At 43.5% G+C, this 26,058-nt stretch overlaps 1 protein-coding gene across 2 annotated transcripts in view; it reads right to left on the minus strand.

Annotated features, from left to right (window-relative positions):
- Window positions 1-1,607: 1,607 nt before the first annotated feature.
- The window catches only part of TSHZ2 (teashirt zinc finger homeobox 2), a 214,155-nt gene continuing 189,704 nt past the window's right edge, over window positions 1,608-26,058 (minus strand). For both annotated transcript variants that reach the window (XM_032126690.1, XM_032126689.1), the window contains exon 3: window positions 1,608-10,727. In XM_032126690.1, the coding sequence (XP_031982581.1) occupies window positions 10,726-10,727 (2 nt within the window). In that variant the 3' untranslated portion in view covers window positions 1,608-10,725. The remainder of the gene's footprint in view (window positions 10,728-26,058) is intronic.

Below are 26,058 nucleotides of genomic sequence, written 5' to 3' on the forward strand. Positions count from 1 at the left end.
GGCATCATCCTCTTGGCACTCCTTGGAGAGATTTCTATGGATTGATGGGTTCCCCTCCCTGTTCTCTCCTCCTTCCCATTCTGTGGGTCTCAGGAAGGTGTCACACCATCCTCCCTGTGCCGTGTCCCCAGCCCTGGTCCCAGGCTCTCCTCTCTGCTGTCCCCCTGCAGCCCTTGTGCCCTCCTGGAGCCGATGGTCCCTCCTGAGCGCCCGGCCCCCTCTGCCAGACCAGCCATTTAAATTGTAAAGCGCTCAGCAAAGGTAGGCAGAATTAAATTTATTCCTGAATTGTTGAATAATGTAATATTCGTGTTGTACATAAAAGAATCACAAACCACCCAGCCTGATTTTCCTATGAAAACATTTAACTTTTATTAAATCAAGACAGTTTTAAGGAGCAGCGAAAAAAATGAAAGAAAAAACAACTGAACCAGCTTTCAAAGTTGCCCTGTAGCCAAAACATCCATCTGAGAAGCTGAAGGGTTGATTTTATTTGTTTGTTTGTTTGTTCTCCTGCTGGAGTGTATCACCAATAATTAAAAAAAAAACAAAAAAGGGAGAGAAGCGAGTTCAAACCCTTGGAATAAATTAGAGCCATCTCTTCAGGCTGCTGGGGGCTGCCTCCAGCCAGTTTGGTGTCTCCAGGATTTGGGAACGCTGTGCTGAGGGTCAGCTGGGCTCTGGCACAGAGGGGACGTGGATCCCCGGGGATCCCTGTGGACCTCTGTGGATCCCCGGGGATCCACAGGGAATCTCTGATGATCCCTGTGGATCCCAATCCCAGCCCCACAGCCCAGGGGGCCCATGGGCAGGGTGAACTCCTCTCCCAGCCCAGAAAATTCCAGCTTTGGGGGGCAGAGATGCATTTGGGGTCAGCGCCTGAGCACGCTGCAGGTGAGCCTCCCTTCAGCCAGGATTAGGCTCCGTCCCAGTAAAACATTCCTGAGCCATTAACGACCCTTCCCAGGGAAGGGGCAGAGGACCCTGGGCTGGAGCTAAGTCAGAGAGGCGAGACAAAGCCCAGGGGAACGGTCTGCGGGGAGCAAACCTGTATTGGCAGACAGCAAGATAAATTGGATGATCTAATAGTCCTTTTCCATCTCGAAGTTTTATGATTCATTTGTTATTTTAGCCATCTATATATATATTTTATTTTACCCTAGAGGGGTTTCTTGAAATGTGTGCAATATATTCCTTTAAAAAAAAAAAAAAATCACTTAAAAAAAAAAGCGAAGAGGTCGGTGTTGCAGGATCCAAGGCACCGTGGGGTGTGTTCACCAAGGCTGGGATGGGTGTGGCCCCCCCACCCCATAAATAACCCCAGAGCTGGAGCAGGGAGAGGGAAAAATCAGGAGAAACCAATACAGGGTGGTGGTGTTGCTTTTTCCCCCCCCTCTTTTTTTTTACTTTAAGTGATTATTATTGAAGGGAAAGGAGACTGCGAGAAATCCTGCATGAGTTTTACTGAAACAGGCACATTCCTGTGGTTCTTTTACTCCCACAGCCTCTCCAGGTCAGTCTTTTTCTTTCTCTGCAGAGAAAGGCAAAAAAAAAAAAAAAAAAAAAAAAAAAGAACGAAAGACAAGAAAAACCCACACAAAAATCAATCCATCAAATGTCATTACAGATTTATTAAGCCTGATGTAGAAAGACTTTTAACAGTAACATCTTCAGAAAGCATAAAAAGAGCACTTCTGTTCAGTCTTGTGCTTTGAAAATCTAAATATATTTTTATCATATAAATAATTCTTTTCATGTTTTAAGTGCATCTGTTTTTTTTTTCTTTTTTTTTTTTCCCTTTTCAAATTTCCATTTTACAATTGGCCAAAAAACTGAAGTCTGCATTGACTGAAATGAAGCCATTTGCAAAGCTAATGATGTTGTGAAGCATGTCTGTGGTGAGCCATATCAGCTAGATTTCAGAAAGGTAGTTCAATGAGTGCAGCATTAAAATGAGGGACAGCCTCCAGCAAAATCATAATTGAACACACCCAAGTCCTTAATGTCTGCAGTTGGGTTTCCTGATGCAAATTACGATAACATTTCAGATGTGAGCAGTCGCTTTCCAGTAGCTGCAGTGGAAAAGAGACATTTTATGCCACAAAGGGAAGAATTACCATGTTTAAAAATGTAAATAATATATGTATAGAAACCTTTTTTATGGAAATGAGGCATTCAGGATTATGTGACTAGTTTGGGCTATTTTTTTTTTTCCTTTTTAAACACAACAGATAAAGATGTGTGATCTATTATTCAGGGCTTTAATTACAGTTCTAAAACTGCAGTGATTTTATTAAAAAAAAAAAAAATCCCTGGGCATAAAAAGTAATGTTTTCTGTGGGAAAGTTGAGGGATTTTTTTTTTATACAATGTATTTACCATGGTGAAAATACAGAACAAAAAAATTACCGTTAATAGATTTCAATGCTACAAAATCATACACAGAAATACATCTTAAATGCTCTGGAATACAGTCATCTTCCTGTAAATCAGAAAAGGCCTTAGATAAATAGGTTTGACCTGATTTAAATTTAATGAGATACATAGTCCTGATTGTTAATAATTGGTTTGGGGGAACCCAAAACAATAAAAGCAATAATCTCCTCTAGTATAAATTATACGAATTTATTTAGCAATCAACCGAAGAGGGAGGGGAAAAAAAAAACCATTAACATTATCAATTTGTTTAGTTTAAGTTAGTTATAATAAGCAAATAATTGGAAGCCAAATTGCCAGGCAGGCTTTGGGAAAGAGAATATTGGGAAGATGCCTGTGTGTGATGAAGCTCTGGGGCCACTAGATGGTATGGTCCTCCCAGCAGAAAGGGCTTTTTCCATGTAAGGACCATTCATAATCATCCAAACCAAGTGAAACATGGTTTTGATTAAAGCAGCCTGTTGGCTCAATAATCTTGGTAATTTTAAAAACATCCTTAATGTGGAAGAAGAACACTGCAATGTCAGAGATGGCCTTGGGGCCCATTATAAACAGCAACAAAATAAATAAGGAGAAGAAATGAGAGGTCATGAAAACAAAATTAAGCTAATGTTTCAAATTTTGACAATTATGAATTGTTCCTCCAAGAAGACATTTAAAAAAATAATTCAGGCACTATTAGATAAAATACAAAGAGAATAATTGTACATGTATGAGTTTCCCATGGGACTAAGCATGCTTTAAAAGCAAAACTTGACTTAGATTTCCCCTCTTCCCCCCGCCCCCCTTTCGAGCCAGCAATTGGGCAGGTCTCATGCAAACACAGACTTGCTTCTCCGAGTTCCTCCAAAAACTCCTCTCTAATTCCTTTATGAGCCATTAAAAGATGATGACCAAGAAAAAAAACCCAAAGAAACAAAAATGACAAAGCGTATTTTCTATGGAAAAGAAAAATAATATCCCCCGTTATGGACCAATTTTTTCTTTTTTTGTAGGAAACCGAAACAAGCAAATATAACAAAATCTGTGTTCATACCATGGCAATAGAGTTAATATATACAAATATGTACAGTATAAAAATGCATTAAAGGCGCAACTTTTCATCCAAACAAGCTGCGGTGCCCGAGGAAGAGCAGCTTGGCCCCCTCCTCTCTAGGTTACAGGCAATATGTTCTATACAGCATGCACGAGTTACAAAATGAGTGCAGGAGCACCGAGACATTCGCCAGGGAAAGTCACCGCGAGGCCCCTCGCGAGGGAGTCCCGTTTGCGTTGTTAATATAAAAAATGGGTTTAATCTTGCCTTTTTGCCATTTGGAATATATACATTTGTTTTTTAAAGAGAAATGAGCTTTTGATTCTTTACTTTCCTTATTGTTTTCGAAACAGAATCCTAACACCACGGGTCACAGATGTAACCTGAAGATGCTGCCAACAACAAACGTGCGACGAACCACCAGCGCCGGGGCAGAGCAAACCCATCCAAATTTACCAGTGTGGCCAACTGTGCTCCATGACTGAAACGGGGGTGGGTCCCTCCTGATTCGTGCTGACATGTTCCAGATAATAAAACCCAAAACAAACACACAGAGGAAAAGACCAACAGAGGATTAAGAAGAGGTGCCTGAGCACAACACAAAAGGGCGCATTGTACCAGAGACATAGGACAGAGAAGTACCCTGAGCCAAATAAGAACTGTTGAGCTTGTCAGCTTTTGCAACCTGTATTGCACATTCCAGCGTCTGCTGCGGGGTAAAGCCGAGATCCTGCCCTGCACATCCTGCAGGTTCCTGCTGCCAGCAGTGCCCAGCTGCTGCCTCAGCCACGGAGCCGCTGCCTGCTCCTGACGGGATGCACAAACACACACACACACGAGTGTGCCCGTGTCTGATGGGAAATGTCTGTGTGCACCTGCACATCCTCCTGGATACACACAGATATGCCATTCTTAAATGTTACCTGGACCAGTTTCTGAGTGAAAATATTGCCCACAGAATTCTCCCACATTTGAGGCAGTTGTGAGGATGTGCGATGCCGTGTGGGGATGGGGAAAGTGTTCCCTGCCATTAACGTAGCTGCATTTTTGCAAGGTATTATTTTCATTTTCTTTGTGAAATACTGGTCTTTTTTCCCCCTGCTATCTGATCTAAGGAGTCTAATGAAAGAATTTGTTGCCTTTACTTAGATCAAAAAAGGAAAGGAAAAAAAAGTTTGCTCAGCTCGATGGTGTGAACTGAAGTGGAGCTGTACGATCCGCCAGGATTAGCGTTTAATCTGTTGTCTCAAACAGGGCTTTTTACAAAGACCTAAGGACATTTCATGAGCTGAGAGGGATGATGAACTGGAAGTTTATTACTCTGCAGTTAAGTCCAGTGGTACAGCAAGTTCACTTTTAAAAATACTCTCCAAAAAAATATTGTGCAGACGTTTTGGTACGAGAAACAAGTGTCGTCTGAAACTTCATCAACTCTTCACATCTCTTCTGGCACAATCTAAGTGAAAAAACCACCTCTAGACTGAAGGATGCTGGGATAAAAGTGCTTGCACTGTTATAAAAGTGGTCCAGCAGAGCAGAAGGAGCTGTACCAGTATAAAGTGCTTTATAGAGGTACAACTGGTGTTACGTCAGGACTTTCACGAGCATAGTCACATCGATATCAAAGTTTTGCAATCACCTCCCTGACATAACTAAAAACCTTCTGAAGTGCAGGAGATTTAATTTGCCCAGAGCTAGAGACTGAAGTTTGCTGAAGTTGTTTTCAAAACTGCCCAAACGCTTTTGGAATCTGAGGCTGGGACTACGAGGATGGTGTTTGGAGCTGGGTAGACAGAGGGTAAATCTGCTGGATTTGAAAGAGTGGCTCTGGATTTACACTGGAATAAATGCATCTGGAATCTGCCTTCTGTTTTTCAGACATTAGACTGAAATGGAGGGAGGTGGTTGCAGGGAAGATCAGCAGGGACGTGGCAGAGCACGTGTGGGGTGCAAATGTGAGTCAGCTTCCAGTACCACTGCAAACCCCTTATTTTTATTATTTTGTTCTTTCACTTTCCTTCAGAAGACTAGTGGAGAATAAAAATTCTTAATTTTGTGTGCTTTCCACTGCAGGAAATAATGAAGAAAAAAAGAAAACCCAGGAAGCATTTCCTTCTGGAATAACAGTCCAGTGGCTCACCCAGGGCCATCAACCAACAGGCTGATCTTGAGTTCAGGTGCTGACAAATCAAGACCTCATCAATGAAATGTGAATTGAAATCTGCCTTTAGATGCATGTACTTTATTGTTTTGTTACGTTTAAAAATACTACACTTGCTATGGTCCAACCTGACACAAATGGTCAAAGGTTGGGCTCGACAGTCTTGGAGATCTTTCCCAACCTAAATGATTCTGTGGCATAAAAAAGGCTCTGTTTGCACCCACCAATGAGAAACTCAAACTCTTCAGTGCAGTTATGGAAATGTTCTCACTTCTAGGGAAATTCAAGAACCTCTTGCTGACCATTTCCAACTGAGGACAAGGAAAGTTGTGACCTGTGGGATAAATTGTGATGGGGAGCAGGAAATCCAGGTGAGGAAAACCACGGTGTCACTGACCCTGCTGTGAAACCCAACGAGAAGCTGGTCTGGGGGCTCTTGGGTGGTCAATATCCAGGAATTACAGCTCCACAGCTCCTAACCTCAACTTCCTAGGAGCAGAAAAGCACGTCGGGCTGTGCTGGGAGAAGATGGGCACATACCAGTAGCACTTGCTCATAATCTATCAAGGTGGCTCTATCAGTGCTCCTGCTTGGGGACAGATGGCCTTTAAAGCCTGCTGTAATTGCAACATATTGATCTGGAATCTGTGATCAATACTGTCTTTATAGAGAGAATTTTAAATATAAATTGCATCGTATATCTGTTGGTGAGGACAAAAGCCCTGTGTGATGGAGATCCCCCTGTGCCGAGCCGAGCGCTCACTCCAGCCCAGAGTGACCATGGAATATGGAGAGGGGACAGCCCAGCCAGGGCCACCTCTTCAATATCTGCCAAAAATCAGGCTGCCTTCCTCATTCCCTTGTGTTCTTAACAGGTTTGATCCCGAGGTAACACCCACAGCATGACCCTGCGTGTGTGGGATGTGGCTGGATCGGGCTGTGGGGAGCCAGCACAGAGCCAGTGTCCCCTCGGCAGCTCCCACCCCAAGCTCCAGTATTCCTCTGCTTCCTGGTCACCAAGGGCAGCTCGTTTTCCATGCAAATCCTACACGGGTGCTTCCCAGTGGGAATATCCCCTTCTGGTTTAGGAGCTGAACTGCGGGTATGAAGTAATCAATAAATATGGCACTTCATCAAAACATGATTAAGGAAAGAAAAAGAGGCCAAAAATTAGGGAAACAATCCTTGCCATTTGAATGCATGAGAGTTGACTCAATAGCCTGTAAAGCTGGCTTGGAAGGCTTCACCCCCTATCGTGCTAATATATAATTATTGATTTTTAAAATGACTTTTTATATCCTCCCTGATCTCTAAAAAAGCTAGGGAGGTCAGTCTTGTAAATACTTTTACAAGTAGGTAATAAAACCCATGATAACTGGCATTGACAAGTAATTACTGGGCAGGTTTGTTAGCAGATTCTCAAAGATTTTTTTTTAACCCAACAATTATTATTGTACTAATGACAGCCATTTTTAAAGCTAAGTGTCCTTCTCCCTCTCAGCTTAAGTAATAAGAGCCTGGAAAAAACACCTGAGACTGATCCACTGAAATTCTTATATATTAGGCCCCAAAGGGATGCTAATTACATCCTCCTGTTTTAAAATAGAATTTTTTTTTTCAAGTAATATGGCTTATTTTGACATGGATGGTGGTGGGAAGGGAGCTCTGGTTTCTGAATAAATCTTTCAAAGCAGTGTGTAAGGGTAACAATTCTTCCTGCTTTATTTCAGTGCAAGAGCATAAACAGCTTGGATATGTGGTGTATCAATATGCCACTTGTTAATAAGTAAGGACGTGAATCATAAATATTCGGCTGTTTGATCACCAGGCTTTTAATTAATGTTTTGATGATCTCCAATAAGAATAAAAGTCAGAACGATAGATACTGAGTAGCGACGACAGAGAAAAGATGCAATGATTTTCTGTTACCTGATTTATATGACAGAAAAACTATCAACTCATCCAGTTTCATACAGAGGAAAGAGAGGAGAGATGTACATTTTCTTTTTTTATATCATATTGTAAAAAAAAAAAAATAAAAATCACTTAATTCAAATGTGTACCTAAAACGTTCCCCGAGGACACTGATGCAGGCAAAATGATCAAGCTTTAGCACCATGTGATAAAGGTTTGTGGCCAGATTTTTAAACAAAGTAGCTGTTCCCACACAGTGATGCTTCCTGAGCAAAACCTGACCTCCCTCAGGGAGTTTGGCCTTCCCAAAACCTCCCAAAACCTTTGGAGCTCCGGGGTCCCAGGTGGAGCTGTGTGTCCTGTGGTCGCCCTGAGCTCACAGGGCACCAGCAAAGCCTCTTTTCTGCCAAAATTGAGCAGCTGGTGCCCCAGATAGCCCCAGCTCTGGGTGCTGTGGGCTGGCCAGGGCTCCAGGCCTCCTTTTTGTGGGAAGAGGCTCCTGAGACCTCCCTGTGTGGGAATTCCTACAGCTTGGCCTTGTCACAGGTGCAAACCCCCGCATGGAGAATCCTATTAAAAGCCAGCCAAACTCCCGGCTGTGACAGCATCAGGGCTGGGAGCTTCACCTGTCAGATACTGCAAGCAGCCCAATGTTTATTCCCTGCACCCAAAAGCTCAGGGAAAGGAGCTACATGTGCAGTTTCTCCCCAGGGGCGATTTTCCGTGGCGCTCGCGGCCTTTGGGTTGGTGCCACGGGCCCCACCTTGTGCAACTTCACCTCATAACTCTGGCCTGGGCTGTGCAATTTAACAGCTTCTGAGGGGCTCGATGCTAATGCATTGATTTTGCTTTAATAGAATTTTGTTGTCAATGGTTGGTGCTCAGCACGGTGCAGGCTTCAATCTTACCCCATCTGAAGGCTCTGCTCGTTTCCAGTTGAGCTCCGTTCATTTCCAGTTGAATAGGTTAAGCAAAGACAGACCTCACTGTTCTCAATTCACTTTATGATCCTCCCATCATAAAAAATAATATCAGCACCTTGCTTTTCATGTCAGAACTACATTTGAGCTGCTATTCCCTATGCCCATGAGTAAATCCCATAAAAGCCGCCCTGTTGTACTGTCGCTATTTTTCCTTGTGGATGATTGATTGATGGATGAGTGCTGACACTTCAATGAAGCTATTTCGACTGCCATCTCAATCCGATGATGTGAGGGGTATATTTTCTATCCATGCCTCATTACTTCAGAATGACATTCCTGGAACTTCATTTACTTTTTCCCTCCTTCCCTCAAGCGCCATATTTTTTCCCATCTAGGTTATGCATGCCATAAAAAAAGCAATTTGCTATTATATGTGGCATAAGGGCAACACTTTCCCTAGGAGGTAAATAAGAAGGGCCTTTTTTTCTCCTCCATGTTGAGTTTAGGGATCATGTCAAAATTTCCCAAGCAGTGCCAAAACAGGCCCTTCTGCACAGGCCACAGGGAATGCAGGGAACATATTCTGTCTGATTTTGTGACTGCTGCACTTCAATTATATCCTTGAACATCGCAAACAAAACAACAGGAAAAGACACCCCAAAGCCCTTTCTGATTTGAGAAAGAGCCTCTTCTCCACTTGTGCCTCGCATACTTTGAATATTTCATTTGCCAAGGAATAGCGATTTACAACTTGATCCAGACTTATTTTTCCTTGGAGAATAGGGGAAGTTCATTGTTAAATGCAGAGATGGATTTGTCTACTGGAGGTTGCTTTCTCTGAGTGAGAGCAAACAGGGCTGCGCCTGGATTTCCAGGCAGTGCACTAGGAAAAGTGAGACTCGTGACATTGGCATATCCTGGAAGATTCTGGGAGTTGACTTGGGACACGATTTTAATCTGTGTAATACAGTATTCCCGTTAATAATAATGTATAATTAAGACATCCGTTAAAAATCCATAACGTTAATTTAATGGAGAAAATCTAATACAGTTCTATTGGAATTTTTACGTTAAATTAACTTTAACGGGCTTTTAATGGATGTCTTAATTAGATCTCATTATTAACGTGAATATTCCACAAATTAAAATTGGGGCCTCGAAGTTTTAATGAAAAAAGTTACAAGCACAAATTTGAAATAGCCATTTTTGTAGCCCCCTTCTCCCAGGTCGGGGTGGGTTTGAAGGCACGGCCAGCGGTGCTCGCCGGGCCGGACAGAGCTCGGATACCAGATTCTGATCCCATTTTTGGTGACACAAATCCAAAGTCACTCTGTTGACCACAACAGAGCTTCAGATTTACACTCACCTAACTGAGAAAGGAATTCTACTTTTATTCTTTTATATCTATATATAGATATTTATATAGTGATATTTATATATAGATATATCTATATTTATATAATGTTCAATAATCTAACAATAGTACTTTTGTTTAAAAATCCCTCCATCCCATATGTCTCGTCATAAACCATAATGGAGATTTAAATATATATATATATCTGAGGAATAAAACAAACTGAAAATAATCCATTTCAAACAAATCTTTGGCAGCAACATGGTTAAGCATAACTATTTGAACAACTTGCACAGAAGATTAACATTGTTCAGAGGTTTTTGGCTCAGAATCTGTTTTAACTTAATAATTCTTGTACTTACTGTGATGTATTGATCCCTAGTGCAATGACTGGATTGGGCAACCCAGGTGCAACAGTAATAGCTGCACAGAATAGAAACATTTCCTTTAGACAAACTATCCCAAAGGGGTTATAAATAGGAAATGGACATTACCATGAAAAGTAAAGCTTCCAATGTGACTGCATCTTGTGTAGCACACTTGGACATTAAACTATGAAGAATTTTTTTTTCCTGTCAAGTGTTACAAATTGACGAAATAAGTACATCAATGTTCTCAGTCATTATCTTACTTCAGTGGCACTTTGTTTTAGTGACAGCAAAAAGGGACAGTGGAGACCAGACAGCCCCAGTGCAGTTTATCAATGAAAATCTAATATCGTCCATAAGCAGGGGAGTAGAAATCAATACTTCATTACCAAATTGTTAGTGAGGATGAAGAAGAATAGCAGGAGTTTTTTGGCAGCCTCCTCGGTCCGGGTTGCTGGGAGTTCAATGTCAGGGCCGCGGTGCCGAGCGGGGCCGGCGCGGAGCTGGGCTGGAGAGCTGGACTAAGGCATTCGTCCTGCAAGCACAACAACAACACAGCCACTGTTACACGGTCTGATCACAGCCCACACCATTGACCAGGCACTGTCGGCCACTGAAATGTCTGCAAATGAGCTCTGCTTTATTTTGTGCACCCACAGGCTCACAACAAGCAAGGACACACAAGTGTGGATGGAATCCTGGTTCCACAACCATGCAGGGATCAGTGGGCAAACTCCAGCTGGTGCTGAGGCTGTGCCTGGTCACTGAGCCCCTTACTCTGCTTTTCCCTCATGTTCCTTAAACTTGGAGTTCCTTCCTACAGCCAGCCAAGAACATGCTCTAAAATCCTCATGGAGAGTTGGACATCTCGGTATCCACACAGTGTTTAATCACCCCACCATTGCTGTGTTATTCCTGCTTGTTGTGGCACCTCCCCAGCATTAAAAGCCATCTTCCAATAGACCTTTTCCATCCTGCAGCTGCTAAAAGTGCTAAGTGACTCAAGTTGTGAAGTTACTGCTACACAGAGACAGAAGGGCCTTGTTTTATTTGATTTCAAGATGTGGGTTTAAAAGTTCAGCCCAAAGTTGAGTTCTGCTTTGCTTATAACCTGGGAGAAAGATACTGAAGAAAGCAGTAGAAAAAAACAACTGGAAAAATAGGGTGAGAAATGAGGCAGGCAGTAAGTAGAGTGAAAGTCAATCTGGAGAGAGCACAGAGGGAGAAAAGAGCTGCAGTGGGCAAAGAGAAATATGTTACTGAAAAATATATTATCTGTTCAAGGCCATGGATATTTCAGCAAACACAACTCAAATCCTGCAGTGTGTTCTCTGTGTTCTGGCTAAATCAACTGGAAATTCAGTAGCAGCTTTATTTAAAGTAAAATAAACTCAGCTTTTCAAAAAATTCCATATGAAAACAAAAAAGTCCATTGACTTCATGCTAGTTAGTTCATCATTTGGTTTGGTTTACAATATCTTCACCTTTTCAGTTTTCACAGCGATGCTGAGTTTTGCATTGGCAACTCAGACCTGCTGTGGAGAAACTCTTGGAAGGGAAGACGAGGTTTTGGCAGCTGAATGTAGAGACTTTTGGCAACTGAGGATGCATCGAAGTCAGTTTGAAATTGTGGTGAATACCTTGGATTGTTATTCCCACTTAAAAGATATTAAAAGCAATCCATGTTGACACTTTAAGATGTTGCCTTTAGGTTTCAGAGGTAACGCTCCAGAGCAGTTCACACTTTGCAGAGCTATTATTTTTCACTGCAAAAGGGCACAGCTGTGCCAGTTTACACCCTGTTCAAATCCTAAAGAAATCCAGAAGCATTGCTATCGTAGGGCCTAGAGCTGACACGCAGCAATGCTGTGGCCAAATTCTCACTATGGAATCACCTCTGCAAATGATCCAAGTGAGACTGTGGGGATGGCACAGGCATTGGGCTTTACCTTTCCAAGCAGAGGTTTCCAGGATGGAAAACTACCTGTGACATCCCACCTTAGTCCTGCCTTGGATCATGCCAAGCCCTGCAGCACCTGCCTTCCTCGTGGATGTGGGACACTGGTGACCCAGCTGAGAGCAGGAGTGGGGACTCTTCACCAGGTCAACTCTGCCTCCAGAACCTCGCTAGGATCATTAAGCAGAATTAGTGTCACTGAAAGTGCTCAATCTAGGAAGGAGTCTTGAAGTTACAGCAAAGCACTGGCTCCCTGCCAGTGGGAAATATTTATAAAAACTTGGATTGGAAAAATGAAAAGCCAAACTCCTGCCTCCTTTTCTTTCAGTGTCATTGTGAGGAAGGCCCTGAGACTTTTTAATCAGCATAGCAATATTCCTGGTCACTTCCCTGGCACAGAACAACCTTGAGGACACTGTTAGCCCTGGGCAGACACTTCAGAGGCACACTGGTCAGGGGCAAGGTCCATGAGAAACTCTTCTGGCAACAAATAAACTTTTGAGGCTCAGTGTCCATGTACTTGACTAATGGCAACATCTGTGCACAAGTAAAATCAATTGGGACTTGGCATTGATTTCCATGGGATAAGTACTTCACCCCAAGGTCTTTTGGCCAACTGAAGTCTCCATCCTTGTGGGTTTTGTTGGCTTGTTTTTTTTTTTTTATTGATACCACTGCAGGCTGGGACAGGACTTTGGGAAATTAATTAGTGTGAGCCCTGATCAATAAAGGTCATAGTTTATGTATTTCATTATCAAGTCTGTAAGAGATTCAGGGAGTTTGTGGAGAGCTTGTCACCTGCAGTCAGGGCAGAGCAGCCTGCACATTCCAACAGCTCTTGATGGGCAGAGTCTGGTGCTTCCTGGGCATATGCTGAAATGTAGCTCACCCTGTGCCATAAAGAAAACCCCATCATTTAAATCATGTTCTGAAAATGTGGCTGAGGGTGTTCATTATACTGATGTCTTGTACAGCATATGTGAAATATCGGTTGCAGATACTGAAGCTTTGCTTTTATTTAACACTAATTATCGAGCCATCAACAGATGTAAAAAGTCGGCTCTATTTTAATGTGGATGTGTCAGGACTCAGCTTTCCTCCTAACAGCCGCCTTCCCACTCCTTGTCCATGGCACAGCTTCCCTCTCCTCATTCGAGCACTGCCAGAAAAACACAGCTGTGAAACCTCTGAAATGGGAGCTCTCAAACACGTTTGCAGCCCGAGACGACTGTCGAGTGTGTGTCAGCAGCTCGTGGCACGCCAGGCCCCAGCGGTGACACCGGCCCTGCTGGGCTGGGCACGGCCCACAGAGCTCACAGAGCTCACAGGGCCCGGCTGAGCTGGGCTCCCAGCTCACACAGCAGTGCCCAGCTCGCCTCCCACACCCCAGTGCTCCTCTGCTCTCTCCAGTGTCTCCTTTTCCCCTTATCTCCATGGCCAAGAGCCACGCTAACAGAGTGACGTGGCCGCCTGGGGGGCTGCCTGCTCATGGGATGGTTTTCAAGTCATGGAATCCCAGAATGGTTTGGGTTGAAGGGACCTTAAAGCTCATCTCATTCTACCCACACCTTCCAACTATCCCAGGCTGCTCCAAGCCCCATCCATCCTGGCCTTGGACACTTCCAGGGATCCAGGGGCAGCCACAGCTTCTCTGGGAACCTGTGCTAGGGCCTCTCCACTCTCACAGGGAGGGATTTCTTCCTGATATTTCACCTAAATCTCCCCTCTTTCAGTTTGAAGCCATTCCCCCTTGTCCTGTCACTCCAGTTCCTGCTGAAGAGTCCCTTCCAGCTTCTTTGTAGGCTCCTTCAGATCCTGCAAGGTGCTGTGAGGTCCTTCCAGTATCTGAAGTCCTTTTCTTGAGGATTGCTGTCACCGTTTGATTTTTGGGTTCTGCCACCTCTTCAGTGGCACGGTCTGAGGTGGGATGGAACTCCAGAGCCAGGCAGCTTCATGTATTTAGAATGTCTTCCCTCTATTTCCATGTCTTAGCCAATATCATTTTACCAGCTCCTATTTATGCAATGGGATAACAAAAATCACAATATTCCTCTGATCCACCCACCACAATCCATGGGAGTCTATGGATCAAAACTTTTCCAGGCTGCAGCTGTACCTATCATAATAAATTGCAGGACTCTTTAAGGCCACATAGAAAGACACAGACAGGCCCTTTGTGGTTACCAAACATGTTATCTCTCGGTGTCATTTTTGACCTACTTTTGCTAGATTTTTGCAGCAGCACAAAATCTGTTCCTTAAAGAACCCTGCCACATGCACAGTACCTAGAAAGGGGGAAACAGCAAATCTGGATAGATTTTATTTCATTTAGGACTCCTCTCACCATGAATTACAATGTTACAGACTCTAAATGCCTTCTCGTTACCCATAATTATAACTAAAATTATATCAATCTAAACAGTAACTACTGGAATGATTCATCCTGATTGGGAGGAGCATGCTCCCTGGAGTTCTGCCTGCCCATCCATTTTAAAGCCTTGTGGCAGGAATAGCTTTCCAGAAGGTCATTTAACAGCACATTAAATAAATAAACAGAATATATTTGTTTCAGCAAACACGCTCTAATAGGATGGGAAAACATTTTGGGAGAGGTAGCAACAACCCTCATGAAAATTAAATCCTTCAGTTCTCACCTTGCTCAGGGTGCAGCACCCACCCAAAGGCAGGCAGAGGCTCCAGGTGATGCCAGCAGGGAAAATCTCTCATGTCCTGCACAGTGAAGGGCCCCACAGCCCACCAAGGTCACCTCATGTCCTTGCAGAAGCCACCAATCTGTGCATATTCACCCTCAGCCACACGGAGAGGGAGGTGTGGAAAACATTTCGGATCCAAGCTTGAGAGAGTGTGGGGCAAGACAAAGGAAATGTGGGCTCTAACTCAGCTGTGCCTGGGGTGTGTCTGCCTGAACACAGAATTAACTGCTGTAACATCCAGGTGGATGAATTTAGAGACCTCCTTGCCTGGGATAATGCTTTTTTTCCTGATAGTTTGGGCAATCCAGAGCTTTGCAGGGAGCTGAGCCAGCAGCGGTGCAGGAGGGACGAGGAGCTCAGTGCTGAAGGGAACCAAAAAGAAAGATGGAGAGAGACAATTTCCAAAGGCCTGGAGTGCCAGGATAAGGGGGAATGGCTTCAAACTGACAGAGATGAGGTTTAGATTGGATATTGGGAAACTATTCTTCCCTGTGAGCTTGGGGAGGTGCTGGCACAGGTGGCCCAGAGAAGCTCATGGATGAGTCAGACAAAAACTGGGGCTGCAGATCCCCGTGGCTCCAGAGAAACCCAGTGGAATCCTGGGCTGCTGGAAAGAGGGGGATTTGAGCCAGTTGTGTTGAGAGAGGCCAGGATTTCACTCCTGAGCCCAGTGTGGGCCTCGCAGTGACACAGGACACACATGTGCTCAGTGACACAGGGCACAAAGGTGTGACAGGTACCTGGTCCCCCAATTGCTTCTGCACAAAAAGCCCGGTACAGAGATGTCTGCAAGAATCACAGACTTGAAGAGAAAAGAAGAATTACAGGGAACATTTAACTTTTATTCCTATAAATAAAGTATAGCCATCAAATCACAATGTATTTGGGAGCCCATGTTATTGACAGCCTATTCTTGGAGGGGGGAAAAAAAGTGGATTTTTTGGCAAAGTTTCCAAAAGATTAAATTGTTCATTGTACAGGGCACCATCTGCCCTTGGAGAGAGATTTAGTTGATGGCAGCTGCAGCCAAAGTGTGGAAGATAAAGCTGAATTTCTGGTTTCTTTTCAACTAGCAACTGTCATTACAGGTCACATGCAAACTGTGTTATTTTCTGTGACAAGCAGGTTCTGCAGGATTGGGTGCTCACTACATTTTAAAGTGCCACCTGTAAAGATCCCAGCTGAGAAACAGCTTTTGGAACACACCTTGCAACACGTGAATTTACAGCAGATAAGAAAAAGCAATTATGGCCCAACCACCTGGACACTGGCTGTGTGCTCCAGGCCCAGGCTTAGGGGATGGAGGTCGGGAGGAACTGGTGGGTCACTTAAAGGTAGATCCCTTAATTCATGTGGGTGCTTAAAAGGCAGAATTGTTATCTGCAAGTGTTCACTCAACTGTTGCATAATCCACAAGTGCCTCCCTGTTTACCTTGGGGTTCAATTCCCCGTGAGATTAAACTTCATATTTTTTAAACCCTGAAGAGAATTTCTAAATCACCAAACCAGAGGCTGCTGAGGGTGGGGATTTTCCCACCTCTGAGCTATGACACTAAAATGTCTTGATTCACTGCAAGGCAGCAAAGGCCACTTGAGATTGGGGAGATGCTGATCTGTCTCCGCACTTGGAGTTACTTAAATATCACACAAACCTCATCCTGGCTACAGCAAACCCCTCCAGGAGGGAATTTGTACCTCCTCCCTCTCTCCTGAACACTTCCACAGGAGAATGATGTTCCCTCTCTCCTCGGAACAAAACAGGAGAGGAGAAGTTAAGAGCACACTGGTAGATTTTATTAGGACTAAGAAACAAAGCAAAACAAAAAAGCAAACCCAAAGCTCTTTCCTTTCATCCCTGCCTTGCTATGAAAATGCCTTCATATTTGCAGGCTTGCTGACAATATTTCAGGATGGTACATCACACACTGTCTCGTCTGGAACAGCAGACATTGTCAGTGCTGGGAGACAGCCACTCTCTGGTTTGTACTTCACAAAGATTCTCTATAAAGCATTTCTATAGAAAAAAAAAATAAAAAGATTTTTGAAATTTGTGAGTCTCTTAGCCTTTCAGACAAGGATGGGTTCTGGTTAATTTTCCTCTGATGATTTCCACATTTTCTGCAAGGAAAATCAACAGCTACCATTGCCTTAAGACAGACTGAACTAGTTGTAACATGCCTAGATATGAGAATTTTTTTTCATGTGAAACAACTTGCAGGACATAAATTTGTTCTTAAGTTTATTCTGTTCAGTTTAACTTGTTGGTCTTCTCTCCTATTTTATCACAGTAGAATGGGATCGTGTTTTGAAACAGAAAATGCTACTGTTGGTAGCTTCTTAACTAGTCTGCTGTGATTAATCCATGCATTTGGATAATAAGATTATTTTTTAACTGGGTAGGAGCTTTGCCTTTCCAACAAAACACTGCTCATCATTTCAGGTGTCAGTGCCTCTGATGGCTCCGTGATGTGCCCAGGCCATCCAAGCCAAACCTCCTTGGGAAGGCTCCCACTCCAGTGTCTCTGCTGCTGCACAACAGACCCACACTCACCCCCTGCCTTTCCCTAGGGAAATGCACCTTTTTCCATCCTCATCTGACTGAGCCCAAATGCTTTCGGGATTGGGGCCTTTTTAAGAGACATTCAGAAAAATGTTTAATTTTTAACACTCTGCCTGTTTGGGTTCCTTTTTGCAGAGAGCATTAGTGGGTAGGAGTGGAGGCTGCTCATGTGAATTAGTGTGGGATCTGCTGCTTTCTCCTTTCTTTGTGAGGAAGCTCTTAAAACACAAATTCCCACCTTAAAACCCGAACGGGAGCGAGCTGCGAGTAAATCACGGGCTCCGTGGTGCCAGAGCTGCACATGCTCTTCTGCTGCTGATTTGTCTACAAAATATATCACATGCCAGTTACTTGAATTAGGATCATGGGGAGAAGGGAATCATTAGAGAGTAGAAGAAACTCTAACGCATAAAGAAAACTTATCCGTTTGTCTCCTGCGCGCCGCCTGTTTTATTTCCTCTTCAGGCGCTGACAGCACTGATGAGGCAAAGGATGCTGTAATCCTGAGCGATTGCTTTTGGGGGGAGCATCATTAGGGAGGGAAATGTTTGATACAGAGAGAGCTCTGCATTTCCAGGCCCTTTTCTGTGGTCATTCCGAGGTGCTGGAAGGTGAAGGCACAGCCTGGATCTGGTATTTCCCTCCTGGAGCCGTTTCCTTTGCTCTCAGAGTGCCTTGGAAAGCCAGGTAAATTAGACTTGGAGAAAGGGACACTGCATCTTTGAGTAATGAGGCTGGGAAACAGGGAACACATTTTCCACTAGCTCATGTCTCACTGTATGGCATTCTGATTTCCTGACACTTCATAATAAATCATTGCTTATCACTCACATGGGAACATAACATGGTTCAAGTTAAGATTCGTTAGTGATTGTAAAGAAGAAACATGAATTGCTCTCTATCAGGGCTTTTTGATCATCTTTCTGTCCACTGCAGGTGTTTTTTTAATCAGAATATTTACAGGAGCCATTGTCTAAGGCATAAATAAAAAGGAGAAGAAAGAGCAGAAAATATGAATAACGAAAATGAATTTATTTGTCTTATTTATGTGTTTATGTAAACATTTGGCAATTGCTTTGCACGGCAGCTTGTATTCAGTGTCACGGGCTGCTGCACCAACATAAGTTTGTAAAGCTGGGATTTTAAATATATATACGTGAGTGTGTGTCTATAAAAAAACTCTAAATGCCAATACATGCATTTTCTGGAGAAGAAGGTTCTAGCAAGCACATCCAGAGCCTGTTTGCTTTAGGATGGCTTCCACAGGGAGAAGAGAGTCTGATCCTGATCCTGCTGGCCCACCTTGGACAGGAGGAGTGGAAACCTGATGACCTCAGAGGCTGAGTTGCTCTAACTGGGATGAGACTGGGATGGTCCCTGCAGGCAGGGGTCCGTCAAAAGCTGTGGGAAACAGGGATTCACTTCACAAAAAGGGATACCCAAGAGCTGGGACAACCTTCCTACAGCCCCTGTCCCCCCAGTGAGCTCAGGGATGGCAAATCTTGAGCTTGGATGGGTCAGGAATTGGGGAAGGAACAAGTGACAGGACAAGGGGAAATGGCCTCAAGCTGCACCAGGGGAGGTTTGGGTTGGATATTAGGAAAAATTTCTTCCCCACAGGATTGCCCAGCTCTAGCAGGGGAGGAATCCCCATCCCTGGAGGGATTTAACAGCTGTGTGGCACCTGGGGACATGGCTGGCCTTGGCAGTGACAGGGAATGGTCGGACTCAAAGCTCGCAGTGGGCTTTTCCAACCTACGTGATTCCACCATTCCATGCATTCAGCTCTATATCCAGCTGGTTCACTGCCTTCTCTGACCTTCAGCGGACAGAATTTTTTCCGGAGCTCACAACTTTTTCCTCAGCAGTTTAGGGAGAGGGGTGAAAAGATGATGGGTTTACAGATGGTCAGTCGTGCTTTAGGGGAACAGGGAGTTTGGTATAAAAAGACCTAAAAACTGAGAAAATGGGAGCTCATTTAAAGCATTACAACAAATATGCAGAAATTTTTCACCAAAAAAAAAAAAAATTCTATTCCTTCGCTTGTTTTACAAATAGTTTTCCTTTAATTTCTTTCTTTATCTTTTGGGTCTGATTGTGGGAAGTACCTGAAACTTTGGGATAACCCGAGAGAAATCAGATAAGGGAACTATTTGCTGCAACTATGGCTTTGATTATTCCCCCTTCTGTAATTTGCTATTTACTACATTAATCAACGATATAATGTGTCATTTCTACTGCTCCCTGGCTGAATAATTTCCAAAACTACAAACAACTTTCAAGATAGTTGCCAGACAGGCGCAAATTAATACTTTCAGAAATTCTTCCTAGAAATATTCCCATGAACAGAAGCTTTCGCACCCTCTATTTGTGTAAAGAGTTGGCTCAAAAAAAAAAAAAAAAAAAAAAAATAAAAAAAAAAAAAAAAAAGCCAAATGATTATTTTAGGCAAATTCTTGCATGTATTTTTTCTGGTTTTATATATATTTCTATCTAATATTTATGAAAAATATGCAGTTTAGAATAAGCAGCCTTGGGAGACAAGATGGCAGTGGAAGTCCATATGGAGTTAACTCTTTGTAGGATTAATTTAGTAGTTACAAAAAGGAGGGATCTGATTGCTTTCACTGAGGCAAATAATCCCCTCGATTTGTGGGACAACCTGTCTGAGCAGAATGGCACACGACCAAGGGATTGTAAATTGTCAATCAGGCGATCCAGGTGATCCTCCTCACAAATTCCAATATTTGTGGCTGCTCCAGCCTCTGCCTCTGATCCCCAGCCTGCTCTCCTAAACTCAGTTTCCCTCCTTGTGTTCATGGTCCCTGGAAGTCCCTGTAAGACTTTGCCTTGTGCTCAGAAAACCCCAAACCCTCTACAAGAAATGCATTATGCACAAAAATGTGAAATCCCCCTAATATCAAGTTTTTAAAAGAAAAAACAATTCCGTTCTGGTAAAGCACAGCATTGGATGTATTTATTGTACCTTACTTTTCGCCTACTACCAAGAGATGATTAGGGCCAAGAATTAAACTCCTCAACTCTTGACCAAGGAAAAATCCATGGTTTTTCCAATATATCTGAGCCAGGCTCTTAATCTGCACTTGCTCGAAGTGGTGCAGTGAATGGGAATATTCTCCATTTATTTTGGCTTACACTAAACTGGAATTTTTGCCCCATAAGCTTCCTGTGATTTTTATGAGTGAAACTGCCTTTGTCAGCATTCCTAATATTTCCCCATGGAAATGGTATTAAAAATCAGCACATTTGCCCTACAATCTCACGTCTTACCCTTAAGAAATGAGGACTTTTGGAAGATTTTTTTGTTGTTGTTCTCTCTGTAGGAATATGGCTTAATAAAAACCTCAACCAGAGCCTGGAAGGAATGCTCTATCTTCAAAATGTTAATTCTGTCTCCATCCATGCCTGGGTTAAAAACAGATATTGAAACAGGGGAATAAATATTTGACAATGCTGTTAAGGCAACTTTGCTAACGATTTTTGAACAACCTCCAACTGAGGTCTAAATGTCTGCAATATCCATAAACAACTCTATACTGTCCAATTAGGGAGACAAAGACATAGAGTCCTGTCAGGAAGATTTGCATGGCTAAGTGTCTGAGATCACGGAGCCGATGAGGGATCACTGCCGTGCTGGGGGATGCACACAACGGATGACTATCATTAGGATATTACAGAGGCTTACACCTTCCCAATTACTGGCAGGATTCATTAGTTACTGCTGCATTTCCCTAATAGAATCCTCTCTCTTGGCTTATCGCTACCTTCCCTCTGTCTACATAAACCCACAACTCAGCAGTCGATCACCTATGAAAAATTAGACGCCGGAGCTTCCAGTGGCCTATTTAAAATGAAAAGGGTACTGAAGAAGAAATAAAGAACAAAAAAAAAAGAAGAAGGGCTGGAATGCAGATATGTGGCATCAGATGGGTTTGGAATTCTCTTGCTATTGAACTATTTGAGGGAAAAAATAATCAGTGGCAGCTGCAGAGAGCAGCATCGTGGTGGGTTTAAAAGCACAATGAAAGTGTTTTACACAGCCCTGTGTACATGCACGAACTGGAGGCAGATTGCAAAGTGACAATTACTTAAGGCCTGCTAGGCTGAAGTTTCCCAAGTAAGATTGGTGAGGATTCCAGGGGCTCGGTGCTGCTGCAGTCGGCTCAGCCCCATTAAAGATAATGGTGTGAGCATTTCCATGCTGTCATCGTGTTACTATCAACAGCATTATCAGTATCAACTGCTTCTACAATTATGCACAATGCACAATTATGCACTTCCTGCACAAAGACTTAGCAACCACCAAACTCATTTTCTTTTTAAATACACTGAAACGGATGTAGATTTCAATCCTTCATCTGCTCACAGACGAAACAACATTTCCAAATCATCACTGATAGCATTTTTTTCCTCCCATTCTAAGGATGGCCAACTGTTCTCAGCGATTTCTATTACATTTCCTACCTATTATTTCATGTAATGGCATTCCTTAAATTTTAAATTAGCTTTGAAGAATAAAAATAATTGAATTCCTGCTGTTTTGTGTACATAGAGGGTGACAGGAGCTAATGTGATAATTTAAACTGTAAATGAGTCTTCACTTTGTGTTCATTAATTACAGCTAATTACTGAATTACAAACCTTCTTGGTTAGGCACTGTTATGTATTCATGTAGCATGTTGGATTTCCAGCTGGTAGAAAACTGTTTTATAGACTTACAAGCTGACACACCAAGCTAGCGCCGAAACAATTCCGTGGGAGAAATAAAGGGAGGGCGGGGGGCACGCGCCTGCTCCTGCTCTGTGAATCCAGGCAGTGAGGAGAAACAGGGCTGCAAACCTGAGCCTCAGGTGAGCCAGGATCTCGTGTGTATAATTAGGAAATATTTGCTGTATTGGGGAGGCAGAAATGTGAGTTTGAGCTCACATTTGGGGGAAGAGCGTGAGCCTGCCCTGCTCACTCCTGTTTTACACCAGTTAATTCTCTGGTTTAAGCAGAGTTCCTCCTTCTCAGGGCACAGCAGAGAGGTAGAAATGCCCCTGGAAATGGGGCCAGTGCTCCCAGCACTGATGCTTCGGCTCTGCTCAGGAGCAGCAGGACAGTGATGGCAAACTGAGCATCCCAGGCAATGTGCATTGTGTTCCATACACGAGTGCTCATTGTTCCTCGCTGAAGGAGCGCCTCCAACGCTGTAGGGCTGTCTGGAGCATTTACTCAACAGTCTCTGCACTGAATGGCTCTGTCCAAACCTCTCCTTTGGATCCCTTTTGTCTGCTGATGGTTTTTATGGGAGCTGAATGCCGGAGCTGAAATCTGTCTCTCTGCAGAGTGAGCAGCACGGTGACAGAATCAGCCATGGTGAGGTTGTGCGAGCTACAGAGCTCAGTGCCCACAGAGACAAATGTGGCAAGTGGCAAAACAAAGAAACCCAAACCTCACCTGCATTTCTGTAAATGCACAGACAGAAGAGACAGAGATTTTCCTTTCACTAGCATTTATTTTCCAGTACTTCATGTGTTGCGTTCTCTTTTAACAACACAGGCCAGCAGCCTATTCAGACCCCTGAGCCCACACCAGCCCACCTGCCCTGCTACAGGAAATCCAGCAGAGATTGCAAGAAACTGCTGAATCAAATCATTACCTTAAAACTGTTTAATTCAATTAATCTAACACCCACTGTGTCTTCCGGAGTGGGGACTGAGAAGACACAGACCAAGGGTTCAGTGTTGGGCCTGGAGAGCAGATCCTTCTCAGAAGGTTGGGCCTGTATTGGAAGAGTTCAGCTGAATAATTCTCAACAGCCAGAAATGAAGAGCCAGATCCCCAGCTGATGTAACACTGTGTAGCACCATTAATTTCAGGAGAGCTCTGTTGATTCCCAGCAACTGAGGAACAGCTCAATAGGTCTGTAATAATAAAGACTCTGCTGAAAAGCCCCTGAAAGCAGCAACACTAATGTGTGACTGCTCACATAAACACCAGTTCAATGACAAGGCTTTTCGTCCTAAGAACTAGTCTGTGTCTTCAGGTTTCATGAAAAGTACTAGGCTTTTGTCCTTAAATAATAATTTTCATCTGGAGAATGGCACACTGACTTGTTCTAACACCAACAGAGATTCAGCAGTAGGCTTCTCAATGGGATTTGTGTCATGTCCTATTCCCTCATCACCTTCCCATGCTGCCTCTTCTCTTTCAGGGTATGAAAAGAGATGGGGAAACCAGGGCAGAAAAGATGTGCAGGCAGAAATTCCTTTTATTCTGTGGGTAGTAACTCTCTACTATCATATAAAGATAATGACTTTCATTAATCTTCTGTAGATCTTTAATCAAAGGGTTTTTTCACTCCACGCAGAGACACTACTTAAATGCTACTAAATGTTAAGTAAAAATGAGAATTCTTGATCTCAGATACACAAAAGTAGTGTGAGAGGTAGCACAGTGCAGCACAGTACCCATAGAGGCTCAACACTAGAGGTGAGTCTGCTGTTCAGGAAGTTACCAGCCACCATTTCCAGGCGGTCTTTGACCCAACTTGTTTTCATGTCTCACTCCTTTTCAATCTCACAGTCTCTGACATGCAAATCTGCACTGAAACTGAGCCTTCCAAATGTGCCGAAGGGAAGCAGGGGCCTCACACCTACTGGCAGATCAGTGCACCTAACGCCCTTTGGCTTTTTTCCCCTCTCTTTAACAGAAAGGCTGATTACTCCATTAGCTGAACAACTTGGAAGAAATGACAAGGAACTAACAAGAGGGTAACACTGTATTTTCTATTTGTTTTCCTCCGTTGCAGTGGTGCTAATTAGAGGAGTTCTTGATACGGAGCTCTGGGAATGCTGATGAGAAGCACACAAAAGGCTGGAGTGCCTCTTCTGTAGAGCACTGGATGCTCAAAGACAGCACCCTGTGGACTCTCACTGCCCTGCACCCCCACACTGCCTCACATTTGAGACATCACGGTGCTTGATTTTAGAGGTGGGACACACCAGCCTTTCTGATGCCTGAACCCTCACTTAAGGGTGAGTAAATTCACCTTAACTCACAGCTTATCATAACAAAATATGTTTTCAAGCAGAAATATCAAACCTGTTTGGAAGGGAAGGGAGGCGGAAATGAGGAGGGGATGTGTCTCTAGAGGGGACCTGGGCTCTGTGCTGCTCACAGGGCACGGGCTGCACTGGGTGGGAGTCATTACTCACCATCCTTCCTGCAAAACCCTCCCTCCCTGGAGCCTGCAGCTTTCATCTCTTTGGGAAGGCCAGCCTCAGAGGTTGGGAAAAAGGGAGACACTGCCCTAACTTCCCAAATGCCACCAACAACAGCTTTTCCTTCAAAGCTTTCCACCCCCTTTTGGGCTCGGGAAGGGGTCGTGGGGATGGAGGCTGGGAGGGTAGGACAGCACCTCTTTCCCATTCACCAAGGTTTGATTCCCTTTATGAGCACGATCCGCCAATCCGTAATCAAGGGTTAATTTCACAGCTCACTGCTTCATCTAGCATAATATCCATTCAGACTAATTAAATCTGTCTAATAATGTGAGTGTCTTTGTCTTTGTTCTTTCCATTCTTTGTTTTACACCCTTCACATCTCATCTCCAGAACTACACGCCATCACACTCTGCTTGACAAGCAGAATCCATCCCTAAAATTAAAACATTCCTGACCTATCTGCGATGACAAGGCAAGCAAGCTTCACAGCGCTGCGGCCCATGAAGGGAGCTGACACATTTGTTTTTAATTTCAAAAGAGTAGAAAGTGAAGATCTGACCCTGTCAATCAGGCCCTGTGACAAGTTTAATCATTGCTGCCCCACAAAAATCACGGCTAAATAGGAATGCAAATAATGTATCACAGGGCTCTTATAAATGCTAATCAAGGAGAAGTAATCAACTGACAATTTCACTGATCTCCTTTCTGAAGAAGTCAGTCAACGCACTGTCTCTGGACCACAAAGAGAAGAAAAGACAAAAGGCATAGATGCCGTTTCCCAAAAAAACCTATCCTTTTTCAGGGCTTTCTTTTTCTTTTTTATAGAGAAAAACAGAGAATTCACTCTTTTTGATCCTCCACTGAACTTTAAAGCAAAGCTGTTTCTCAGGAACTTGAACAGTTATATGTCAAGTGTACTTTATTAACAGTACCCTCCCAACCCAGAGACAGCACTTGGAAACTTCTGCCAAAATAAAAATCTTCATTTGTCTTTGTCATTCATCCATCTTCAAAATTCTTCTCCGTCTTAACAACTTCTGTCCTCTACGGGCAATATATTTAGTGATATATGAAGTTTTACAAGTGGAAAGCTAATAGTTGAGCTCACATTTTTTTTCTAGCAGCTCCCCTCCTCCCAAACTGGAAAAAGAAATATCATGTTTGGGATTTATTTCAGTGCAAAAGCTTTCTTCGGCAGCAAGATTTTTAAACTGACTCTCCTTTTATGACCTTTTTAATGTGGTAAAGAACAGACAGCTCAGGTATAATTCTGGTCTTTCACTCACAAATTCTGCATGGCAAGAAGCCGTGACTTCACCTAGGTATGGAGCCGAGGAGGGCCCAGGACAGGCAGATGCACAAGCCCTGTAAAGCAATTCATGTTCTCCTCTCACTGGTTTGCTGTG

Source organism: Corvus moneduloides, chromosome 17 (genome assembly GCF_009650955.1).
Source record: "Corvus moneduloides isolate bCorMon1 chromosome 17, bCorMon1.pri, whole genome shotgun sequence".
NCBI lineage: Eukaryota > Metazoa > Chordata > Aves > Passeriformes > Corvidae > Corvus > Corvus moneduloides.